General features: G+C 37.6%; 1 protein-coding gene across 1 annotated transcript in view; it reads left to right on the forward strand.

Moving 5' to 3' along the window:
• Positions 1-12,569, forward strand: part of CFAP46 (cilia and flagella associated protein 46) — a 114,685-nt gene that overhangs the window by 24,450 nt on the left and 77,666 nt on the right. The window contains exons 15-18 of the mRNA XM_067465754.1: positions 3,783-3,906; positions 4,079-4,209; positions 5,323-5,474; positions 8,130-8,263. Coding sequence (XP_067321855.1) covers positions 3,783-3,906; positions 4,079-4,209; positions 5,323-5,474; positions 8,130-8,263 — 541 coding nt within the window. The remainder of the gene's footprint in view (positions 1-3,782; positions 3,907-4,078; positions 4,210-5,322; positions 5,475-8,129; positions 8,264-12,569) is intronic.

Raw genomic sequence — 12,569 nt, forward strand, 5'->3', positions numbered from 1 at the left:
ATCAGTATGCTGGCTTTTGTTTTCGATCACACATCGGACACTTCCCAAGTGTCTAGGACTGTGAGATGTATTGGTGCATAATTCATGCAGATCCAAGTAGGGTGGCCTTTTGCAGCTGACAGATGGTAATTTTGTCAGCACTAATTGTTTTTAAGTACAGGCCAAGGTGGTTTTTTAAAAGTTACTCTAGAATATTTTTGCCGGTATTTCAGGAAAAAACAATAAAAAGACAGAAAGTATTCAAAAGTAAAAAAAATAATGCAAATATCCTCCACTTATATTCAGAATGTGAGACTGAAGGAAATATGAAACAGTCCTTTGGAATGAAACACTACAGAAAATATATTATTTTCAAGCCTCTAACCTCCACCTCTGTGTATCTTTACACAAAACAAGTCTCGTTCAAAGAAACGAGGAAAGATTATACTCAAGTTTCAAAATATATTGAGAGTTAGGAGTCTATTCTCTGTGTTTTGAAATTTTTTCCCTTATTTATTTTTTTGGTAATTTATTGCTGTAGGGAAAACTTTGATCCCTCAAGTCTTGAGAGATCAAAAGCTTTTCCGTGAACATTTAATAGACTTTTTGCATAAATTAGAGATGAGCTTTAATTGAAGTAAACACTAGAACTTTAATTGAAGTAAACACTCGGTGCCAGGAAAAATGTATGTACCCAAGACTAACAATAATGTTTCCTTAAATTTCCACATCACATAACAGAACACTTTTTTCCTATAAAATAGTCATCTTCCCTTGTTACAAAACAATTACGTAGTGTATTGAATCAGTTATCAATGTCATCATTTAACCTACAGTGAGTTGCCTGAATTCTCTTGATCTTATGGAGAGACACTGAATGACCTATTTAAGTTCTTTGTGATGTCATTTCAAGAATGATAACTGGAAATTTGGCTAATGTAGTTTCTTTTCCATGCCACTTTCTCTTTATGTGGTGAGTCCCATTCTTAGTGGTGTGGCCCACTACAATAGTGCATGGCCTCCCAGGACTAGACATATGTCTGTTGTATGGTATCGACATATGTCTAGTCCTGGGAGGTCCTGCACTGAGGAGTCCATGTGCAAAGCAATGCATAGTTTCCCTTAGTATATGGCTGGTTACTACTGGTAGCAGAATGCTGCACTAGATGTAACACTATTTGTGTGCTCCTACTCTGTATAAGGGAGCCCCCAGTGGCGCAGTGGGTTAAAGTGCTGAGCTGCTGAACTTGCTGATCAAAAGGTCGCAAGTTCGAATCTAGGAAACAACATGTGTTCCCACTCTTAGCCCCAGCTTCTGCAAACATAGCAGTTTGAAAACATGCAAATGTGAGTAGATCAATTGGTACCACTCCATGCAGTTATGCTGGCCACATGACCTTGGAGGGATCTACAGACAACACTGGCTCTTCAGCTTAGAAATGGAGATGAGCACCAATCCCCAGAGTCGGACACGATTGGACTTAATGTCAGGGGAAAACCTTTACCTTTACCTTACTCTGTATAAACACTTACATCAATAGATAAACTAGTATAACATTTTTGAGGATGTGTCTGGAGTTTGGATGTTACTTTTCTGGATTTCAGCTCCCAGAAGTTCCAGACAGTGGATCCTAATAGCTGAAGTACAAAATTTAATTTTCCCCAAAACTCTCTGCAATTAATTGTTCTCTTGTTTTGCTTCTGTATTCTCCATGTACATTTACTAGGAGATCTTGATATGTTAACCATTTGTTCTTACGTTGTGTTTCTTTTCTATAAAATGCTTCTTGTGCAGATACCCATCCTGGGATCTTTGGGCATAAGATTGATTTATATCTTTCCTATATTCTTAGAAAAATGCGTCTTACATGATGGTTTTTGAAATCCACATTTGCTTTCACTTTATATGTTGTTGTTGTTGTTGTTATTATTATTATTATTATTATTATTATTATTTACAGTATTTATATTCCACCCTTCTCTCCCTGAAGGGGACTCAGGGCAGATCACAGAACACATATACAGCAAAATTTATCATGCCACATATATCCATGCCAACCATATCTCAGATCATGTCCCTCAAATATTAACATCATATTACTCAACAAAACCCAATCTTTTATCCAAACAAAACAGCATGCAGCAAAGTAGAGTGCCTAATCCATCATTTTCTTTTGCATTTTGTAGCACCTTCAATTTCATTCTCAGCTTCTTTCCTTGCATATAAATTTAGATATATCTTTTTTGCCATTTCTTAAATGGTTTATCTATCACAGGAATTGTTGAAAAAGTCTGTGGGATTCAGTTAGTGCATCCTCTATTTTAGCAGTAGTGAAAACGGAAGCACATTATACAATTGCTACTAGGAATAACATTATTACATCTGTGTATTTCCCAGCACCCCATGTTTGTTTAAAGATAGCACATGCATTGTATGGGTTGCTGTGAGAAACACAGATGTAATACTGTTATTCCTAGTAGCAATTGTATAATGTGTGGCATTGTTGTAAGATATTTCTAGTGAAACAAGGTGTATAGGATGTGTGTTGGTGGTCCTTATGTGACCAAAACAGCACCCACTCACAAACGTGTTTCAGGAAACCTCAGGATTTGCTAGAGAGAGAAAAAAATCTTTTTCAAACCTTAAAAGGGCAAGATCCTTCTGTGAACATCCGTGGATGGACTGGCCTTATGCCAATCCCTACTTGTTATATGAAATTCTTTTTTGTTTAGGTCCCTGTTGTAATAAGATAAATATAGTATTAATCGCTATGTCAGTGAATATACAGAATAGTTCCTCTTTTTTTTCTTTTTTTTCTTTTTTTTTTTGTAATGACTGCTTTTGTGTATGTATAATAATAGTGCATCCTCTAAGCAGTGAGAAACATTTTTCTGTTTGAAAGATTATTGGGATGGGATGTATTCCTGTGTTTCTTTATTGTGGACTGGGTTCCATAGATTCATAGTTTTTCTTAGCATGTAATAATCTTGTGCTGAAAGATTTAATTGACGTTTTCATTCCTGTTATTCCTACTGATCCAGAAATATCTGAAACATTTTCCCCAAAACATCATTTTATGTCCCATGTATTTTTATTTGTGTATCCTTGTTCATTGCTTGAGGATCAAATTAAAGTATATCCAGTCTTTGCTATGTCAAGAACTGATACTATTCACTGTCTTTCCTCATCATATTTCGTAGGAAAGCCTTATCTGGCATGATTATAGAAAGTATGAGTGCTGTGTCATTAAACTGCTGAAATAATCCATTTTTGACATGTCTATATTGCATGAGTCATTTTTCACCTGAGGGTTCAGCTCATTTCCTTGTTGTATCTTGTCTCTGTCAGTATACATTCCTTCCTTTGTCAAATATTTTTGGATTTGTAAATAATTTCCAACCTTTTTTTTCTCTTCCTGCCCTTCTTTAAAACTAGGGTTTGTCTGATTAACTCATTTTAGAATCAGCATCCATGAGAAACCAGAGTTAATGTTATGTTTGCATACATTATGCAGATTGAGATGTTACAAATTGTTTTCCCACCAGATTTATATTTATTAGAGTCAATAGTTTTGTACAATGTTCCTAGGCATGAAAACGCTTTATATATTTCATAGGAATTTGTCTTTATTCCTTTGCTGATTCTTTCATGAGTCTTCACATAATTTCTTAGATATCTTTAAATAGTACTTTAATTCCAAAATGGCTCATTCAATGGCTACAGTATTCTTGTGCAACTACTGTGGTAATAATATGAAAGTTGTGGGAAATTATCTATAATTTTTTTCTCCCTTCCTGTTTAGTTGCCTCAAGTAAAAGTAAGGGTCAAATTAGTTATCTCTGTGCAAGAGCAGAACACCACCTAAGAAGTGTAGAGAAAGCAGATGGGCATCTGAAAAGAATAGGACATGAAAATGAAAAAGAGAGGTAATTATCATCCTAAAAAAGCATTACTGTTTATACTTTTTTAAAAAAAACCCAAAATGTCTAAACTTGTACAAGGAGAAAGATGGTGCATCCTTTTAATCAGAGTGTTCTATGGCATTCTTTACTCTGAGTTTTTTAAAATGTAATTTATTCTTTAATGTTTTTTGTGTAGAATTAAACTTTGGTCAGAAATAGCAAAAACAGCACGAAAACAAGGTGTATGGGATGTGTGTCGAGCCGCATGTAGATTCTGCCTCTTGTATGATGACTGTCAAACGACAAAAACACCAAAACGCAGAAAAAGTAAGTAATCAGATTTATGTGTAATATCACAGTATCAACCATCTTCTACACAAATTCATAGAATAACTTCCTTCTTAACAATTTTATTGTTAATTTTTGTTACTTGATTGTGCTGTAGTTTGTGTTTTATATCTATTATATCTATTTATATATATTTATATCTATGGATGAGTTATTAATTGTTTATTCATTTTCTGTATTTTATTGTATTGTACTTATTGTGTTTATGCTGTAAGCCGCCACGGGTCTGAGGAAAGGGGACAGGATATAAATCATCATCATCATCATCATTATAGAGCAAAGTTGTTTCTGAAAAAGGAAGTGACCAACTGACCTTTCCTCTTTCAACTATATATTTGGATAGATATTGATAATATTGCTCCTTATATAGTTAGTTATTGTGGCCCCCAAGGACTTCCAGGGATCAATTTGTAAATGCTTTCTAGGAGGCTTGGGGATATTTTTTCCCACATTTTGCCCTGTTGGGCCATTTTATGCTTAAGGGAGGCTTTTTTAAGACACTAATTTGAACCTCGAACTTTGGAGCTCTAGTCCAATAACCAAACCACTATATCATATTATCTGACTTTCAAGGTTTGGTAATCCTACATTTATGCTGAACTTCAATATTACTTTCTAAGGTATAGATTGAATTTTTGGGTATCTATAATGTGAATATTGGTTATTGGTAACACAAATGTAGAATAAATCATTCATGCCTACGCTTTAAAATCACTATTATAAGATTATGATTTAAAATATCTGAAAAGGCACTAGGAAACTACCTATTTAAGATTCTATCAATTGGAAAACTCTTACTGCTAAAACTGAAATGATGTTGCTTAATTCACTCCCATCCTTAGTTGGTTCTTGTGGAAAAAAATGATGGAAAATACTGTGGACAAGCATAAGAATATTACAAGTAGAAGATGGCATTGTCTGCATCCCCTTAAAATCTGTGAATGGGGCACATATGTAGCATGATAAAAGTCTCATCAAGAAGCATTCTTAGATTTCATTAACTATGAAAAAACTTTAAAGCAGAATTTCAGAAGTTTACAGGGGTGTATAAATGTACAGTTTGTTAAAATATGATTTTTCATTATTCCTTAGTCCTTAAGAAGAAAACAAGTGCAAGTGCATTAGAAGATGATCAAGAAGGAAGTATACAAAGGGAATCACCTTCACCCTCTCCCACTAGATTTTTCTCTTTGGAAAGAGATTTATTGAGAACCTTAGCAGAAGTGAGATTCATTAATGCAGAGGTTAGTAGTCTGTACAACTGTCAAAATAATGTTTATCTCTTTCTGTCTTTGGTTGCTGATAAGACAGTGATCTCCATTTATACTAACTTGCTACAAATGGTTGCTTTCACGTTAGGAAAGAGGCCATAAAAACATTGGCTAATACTACCAAAAAAACCTCTGCTCATGCTTTTCATTACTTCTACAAGTCCAGTTCACATGGTAAATGAGATTTCTTCAATTTAAATCATCACAGAATTTCTATTATGTCTCCCATCTGTGGAAAATCATGATGCACGTACTGCTCTGACTTGAGGTGCTATCATTTTGAGGTATTTTAGTAAGGGTTCCTGCCCTCATTTATGAGTCTTTCTCTTCTGGTAAATGAACCTGGATTAAAAATCCCTTTTTATATACTATTTTCAAGCAATACCAATAGTTTATCTCTTCTATAGATGTTAATGTTAAAGATTTTAAAGATGTAGGATTAGATGTTAAATGTCAGGCCTGGCTATGGCACAGAGATTGCACTGGTCACCTTGGTGGATGATCTATGAAGAGAGTTAGATAGGGGGAGTGTGTCACTACTAGTTTTCTTGGACCTCTCAGCAGCTTTCGATACCATCAACCATGGTGTCCTTCTGGGCCATCTCTCTGGGATGGGGCTTGGGGGCACTGTTCTACAGTGGCTCCGGTCCTTCCTGGAGGGTTGGACCCAGAAGATGGAGCTGGGGGACTCCTGACTGACTCCCTTCGGGGTCCCTCAAGATAGAATTCTGCCCCCCCCCCATGCTATTTAACATTTACATGAAACCACTGGGAGAGATCATCTGGAGTTTTGGAGATCAATGTCAAATCTACGCAGGGAACATCCAACTATTATTCCTTTCCACCAGATGCCAAGGATGCCATCCTACCCCTAAACCAGTGTTTGTCATCAGTGATGGATTGGATGAGGGCTAATAAGTTAAAATTAAATCCACACAAGACAGATGTACTCCTGGTCAGTCAGAAGGTGGATCAGGGTATAGCATTACAGCCTGTGATGGATGGGTTCACACTCCCCCTGAAGACACAGGTCCACAGTCTGGGGGTGATCCTGTACTCATTGTTGACCTTGAAACCCCAGGTATTGATGGTAGCCAGGAGAGCCTTCACATAATTAAAACTTGTGTGCCAGCTGCACCCATATCTTGAGACACCAGACTTGGCCATGGTAGTTCACTCCTTAGTCACATCCCGCCTTGACTACTGCAACACTCTCTCCATGGTGCTGCCTCTGAAGATAGTTCGGAAGCTTCAATTGTTCAGCCAGGTTACTAATTGGAGCCCCGTACAGGGAGAGATCAACTCCCATGTTATAGCAGCTCACTGGCTGCCGGTCTGCTTCCAGGCTAAATACAGAGTGCTGGTCATTACCTTTAAATCCCTAAATGTCTTGCGTCCAGGCTATTTGACTAATCACATCTCCTCCTACAAACCAACTGCAGTTAGTGGAGGCGGCCCTGCCCTCGGTACCATCCCCATCTCAAACATGGCTGGTGGGAACGAGAGAGAGGGCCTTATCCATGGTCGCCACCCCCCCCCCCCCCCACACACACACCTCTGGAACTCCCTCCCTAAAGAAATAAAGCTAACCCCCTCTCTCCTCACCTTCAAAAAACCACTGAAAACTTACTTTTGCTCATTAGCACATGGAGAGGAGGAGGATCAGATGATGAGAGACCACTACTAGACCTCTGACTGAACGCTATTATTCTACTCAGGCTTTGTCACACCATGTTTGCCCAGTTAACATCACTGACCACATAATTAACTCATATATCTTAATTAGTCTTCATTGGCTCCTGTAAATAAATGTGGATGTTTTATATTTAGGTTTTATGTTAGATATAATTTTTGATAAGTTACATGTTATTTAATTCATACATGTCAAGGTGCTGCCATAAGTGTGGTTATTTTGGACTCCCCTTGGGGAGTCCCCTCAGGGAGACAGGGCGGAATATCAATAAATTATTATTATTATTATGGAAATTAAAACAGTATTTTATAAGTGCACTCCAAATGAAACATCTTTAAAAGAGACAAATTAAAAGGCAAAATATGAATAAATGCATAATCATTTGTATTCTGTTTCTAATGAATTATATTCCTAACTAAATATTTAAAGCTACTAGAAATGCACAAAAGAGGACTGAGACAAAAGAGCATCGCCATGAGATTTTCATATATCTCCATTTTCACACAAGCTGAGACATGGGCAAATACGGTCTATTTTAAACTGCAGTTTATCATGTAAGAATCTGTAGTTTGTTTAAAATCTTGTTTATGAATAGAAACCAAAATCAAACCGTGGTCTACTAATAAAATGATCTACTAATGAAACTTTAAACAAAACTCAGTTGCCTAAGTTTAGATACCACTGTGAACTACTTCATTTCAAATCAAAAGCAGAAATGTTCCATTCTTCAAAAAAGTTATAAAGGTGAAGGAAGGGGAAGGTTTGTGAGCATGTTATCCTAATGCTTACCCTAAATTGTCACATAATGGAAAGCAATAAGTTCCCATTATGTCTTATATGTATAAATATAGGTAGGTGAGGGTTCTGAGAGCAGATCATTCCCACATTTGGGCCTGCATTGCTGTGGTCCTTCTCTTTGGTCTGTCCTTTTGTAGGCTACAATTCATTTACTAAGAACGGAAGGTGTCGAGTTCAACAATCAGGCTGTCCTTCCTGTAGATATAAGTCTGCACGCTTCAGAACATGCTTCACCACAAAGTGGACATGAAGCAGAATGGAGTACTTACAGGTAGGCTGATTTGGAGAATTAGTATCTGCCTTGTTTTATATTTTTGAAACAACTGACCCTTAAGTTAGATATGAACTATTTTTATTTTATTTTATATGTGTTTTAGAATTTTCTGTAAGTTCTTTAGTGGTGAAGACTGATATCTGATCTTCTAAATTTGAATAACAATACATGTTTTGGTCCATAATGAAATGTCACAATAGGCCTGCTTTTCTCATTTTCAATTTTCAACTTATTTAAGAAATACTCATATATTTATTTTGCAGTCAGCAGATTTCCAAACATGTTGGTGAAGAACATTTCACATCAGAATTATTGTTCTGAGAATATGAATTTTACAGGGGATTTAATAACAGTCATTCTACAAATCCTATCTCAGTGGTGAATTTGGAAAGAATGTTGGCATGAAGGCTATCCTCCTGCACCTAAGCAACCTAAGACTTAGTTTGCCTCTGTGTTGAGTGTTTGCAACCGTTTTAGTTTCATATGATAAAAAGGTTAAAACACAATTTTAAACAGATTATATTGGATACATATATTGAAAATCATGGTTCTCTCTATTGTGGAAGGACCTTAACTTTCAAGGGGAGGATCCTGTCAATGTCTAAGACAATTTTAGTCATGTTTTCCCTGGGTATGTCTTATTTCCCCAAAAATAAGACATACCCATAAAATAAATAGTAGCAGGATTTATAAGCATTTGTGTAATATAAGCCATACCCCCAAAATAAGACATAGTGGTTCAAACTGAGTCATGGAGGGAGACATAGAAAGTGAAATGCAAGAACTTTCCACAGTGGTGGTGGAGGCGAGTCTGGACCTGCCTCCCTCTCACTCCCTGCATCCTCCTCCTCCTCCTGTTCTTTCTTCCCTTTGGACCAGGCCAGACAAGGCAAGGTTTTCTCACCAAGTGAGGGAGTGAGTCACCGGCTCCAACGGGGCCGCAGTTGGTGGCGCTGCTTCCCTTTGGCCCGTCCCCCAGGAATTCTCCTCAGCGAAGTGAGGAGTAGGACACTCTGCTTTAAGTATTGTGTGTCCTCAGCAGGAAGAAGTAAAGCTGTGGCTGCTGTTTTACTGAGCACGATATTTGAATAAATGTAGATTTCTGTGCCATACTTAAAATACAACATCCCTGAAAATAAGACATACTGTGTCTTCTTGAGGAAAAATAAATATAAGACAGTGACTTGTTTTCAGGGAAACACAGTAGTACTGAATTGTAAGCAAAGTGGTAACTTTTAAGTAGAGTTGTACCCTATAGATAAGATGGAGTATTCACGCAACATGTGAAAAGATGGTTTAATTCTGACAAATTGATATTTCTTATGCAGTAAAGTTAAATCTTTACATTATTAGAAGAGGGGAATCTGCAAAATATTCTTCCCAGTGATCATTTGTACAGGATCTAAATAGTGGTTTAAATGCAATGGGGAATGTTTCCCTCTTTGTGCACTTACAGTCAGATTAGTCCCACATTAACCTCTGTATCATAATAGCTTAGCTGTAGATAATCTGCAAAGTAGATTATGGAAACGACCTTCATTATGTATGCAATGTATGCTGGGGTTTGGTTTTTTTTTCATTTTTATTAAATCCACTTTAATTACATCTGATTTTTAATGTTTCGTGGGTCTGCCAGGTATCAAAAACTTGAATTTTGGACTTTATTTTGGCCTGTGATTCTGTTTCATATTTGATTTGTTGTGTAAGTCTTACTCTGGTCAAGTCTTCCTGCAAATGACAAAAATACAAATTTCTGTAGTATTTTGGCAGGAGAAGAGTGGTGTAAATCCAATTTTTAAAAACCCTGATCTTGTGGCTTAGTCATTCTGATGCTATCTTTTTATATATTTGATCTGTAAAAATATTGGATGATAAGGGACAATAGCATTTTTATGCACTGCCCAATAAATGCCTGAAAAAGAAGCCTTGTATTAGATTTCACTCTTTTAATTAAAAAGAGCAAAGGTTTTAGATCAACTTTAAGCCAAGAAGGCATGCATTTGTTAAATAAAAATGACATACGATGCATTGGCCATGACGGTATGAACTGCTGCCACTGGAAATGCTGCTTGGAGCTATGTGATTGCTATTTCAGCTTTCCGGCAAAGCAGGGCATAATGGTTAACTGATCTCTCATGTCCCCAAGGATATGTCATTGTAGATAAATTAGTCAGAATCCTGCAGAAACTGGAAAGCAACAAGCCTACATTAAAATCATTAGAAATGTATATGTAGTTTAATGAAATGTTGTCTTTAACAAGTGTGCAATTGAAAATGATTTTTGTTTTCTGTACTTCTAGGATCCTTTCACATTGATGCAGTTGTTTAATAAAACCATGTTTTTTTTATGCTGCTAGCTTCCGCATCTTGCTGGAAGCATGTACTACTAAACTATATACACTTTTGGTACAATCAGCTAGTGACTCCTACAGTTTGGTTTCAAATAAACAGTGCCTCAGACTTGAAACAGTTTTTTTTTCCAAAGAAATGCAAGGAAAGTGATTCCAGTAAAATTTAGTTGTATGTTACAGATATCATCAAACCTTGGATGGGTTTAGAAAACCCTTTCCAATGTGAGTAAAATGCAAGTTTCCAGGAGATAGAGAGTTGTAGCCAATAGGAAGAAAGATAATACTGATCTTTGGCAAAGAGAAGGAAGAGGGGAAGAAGGGGAAGAAGAAGGGGAAAGAGAAGAGCTAAATCACTTCATCCGATAGCCTAAGAAGTACTGGTCTGAACAAACCCTAAAGGCCAAAATGAATGAAACGGAATTAATTACTGAATGTCCCATCTCATTTTTTAAACATTGGTTTTGTCAGTTTGTTTTTAAAGGCAAGTAATGGACAAGAGGAAAGGAGAAGGATTCTTGCTTTCCCCTTGAGTTGGCTTTTGTTAACGTATTCTGAAGCTGCTATCTGTCCAAGTGGGGCGAATAATAGTGTTGTGCACAGATTCAATTTCAAAAAAAGTCTTCAGCTGGCCTGACTGGTTTGGATGCCTGTAATTGCATCGGCTCCTCTGCCATTTTTTTCTGGCCACAACAGAACAGTGGCTGCCAAAAAACAGCTGCTTTTTGTTTCTTTCAGCTATATGTGAAGTGTGGGGAGAGAGACAGCTGCTAGAAGGGAAAGGATCCCAAGCAGGGGGTTTCTTAAGCTCTTGCCTTAATCCCAGGTCTACTTGAAAGACAGAAAGTTCTTAATGAAGAATATAAGGACAAACTATCTGCTCTGAATGTGCCCAACAGACAGAGAAACCATCTCTACCGAGGGAGGCTCTCATCACTTCTCAGGACTGAGGTGAAAGAGGTGCCTCTTGTCACTCCCATGAAAAGGAGCCGGAGGACAGAGGGGACTGACTTCCCTCTTGGTAGCAGTGGGTCCAGAAGTGCTCCCTCCCCGCCTCAGCCCTCTTCCTCCTCACCTTCCATGAAGCAGGGCAGCTTCTCCATCATGCTATGTGTTGCTGAAGGGCACTCGGGGTGAAGGGCACTCGGTGCACTCCCCACGCTGGCATGCCTCCTTCACCATTACCCACAAGAGCAACAGCAGCAAGTGAGGGAGCAGACACTGGCAAGTCACGCAGCCAGTCAGTCAGTCAGTCAGGCAGTCAGGTCTTAATAAAGGATATAAGGAGAAACTATCCCTAAAATGACAGGAAGGGGTACCCCCCCCCCCCCGTATTGCTGCCAATGGGCCAGATCAATAACAAATCTGTTGGCTTCCCAGATAAAAAAAAAAACAGATTTCTGTTCTCCTGTATTTGGGAGGCTTCCAAAAAAACAGATCAGGGCCCCCACCGAAATCCAGGACACCTAAACAGATCATGGTTTACCATAATCTCACAACCCTAGCAAATAGCAATGTTAGTTGTAGGAGAAAGGGATTTCAACTTGAAAAAAGTTGTGCAGAAAAGGGCTAAGACTTGGGATGAGTAATCTGTGACCCTTTGGTTTGGGTGTCAGATATCAAATCCCATTAGGTCTCACGAGCTTAGCCCATGGTGAAGGAAAATAGGCATTGCAGCCCACAACATCTGGAATACCATAGATTCCTGATCGCTGGTAAATATCCACTCCCTACCTAGCATTATAGCCCCTATCCAGATCTTCACTCCTGTGGTTGCTTTAAGCAGAGCTATTGTCCACGTGGTTGTTTGTTTCAGAAGAACATGGCATTTCTTCTTAAGTATTCACATTTTTTATTTAAGACCAAAAAATGAGGTACTTAGGTATTATTTAGAGATAACAAAATCCAAGTACCCTGAATGTTTTAATGGATTGTGAACTAGACATTCCTGTGAT

This window comes from Anolis sagrei, chromosome 3 (genome assembly GCF_037176765.1).
Source record: "Anolis sagrei isolate rAnoSag1 chromosome 3, rAnoSag1.mat, whole genome shotgun sequence".
NCBI lineage: Eukaryota > Metazoa > Chordata > Lepidosauria > Squamata > Dactyloidae > Anolis > Anolis sagrei.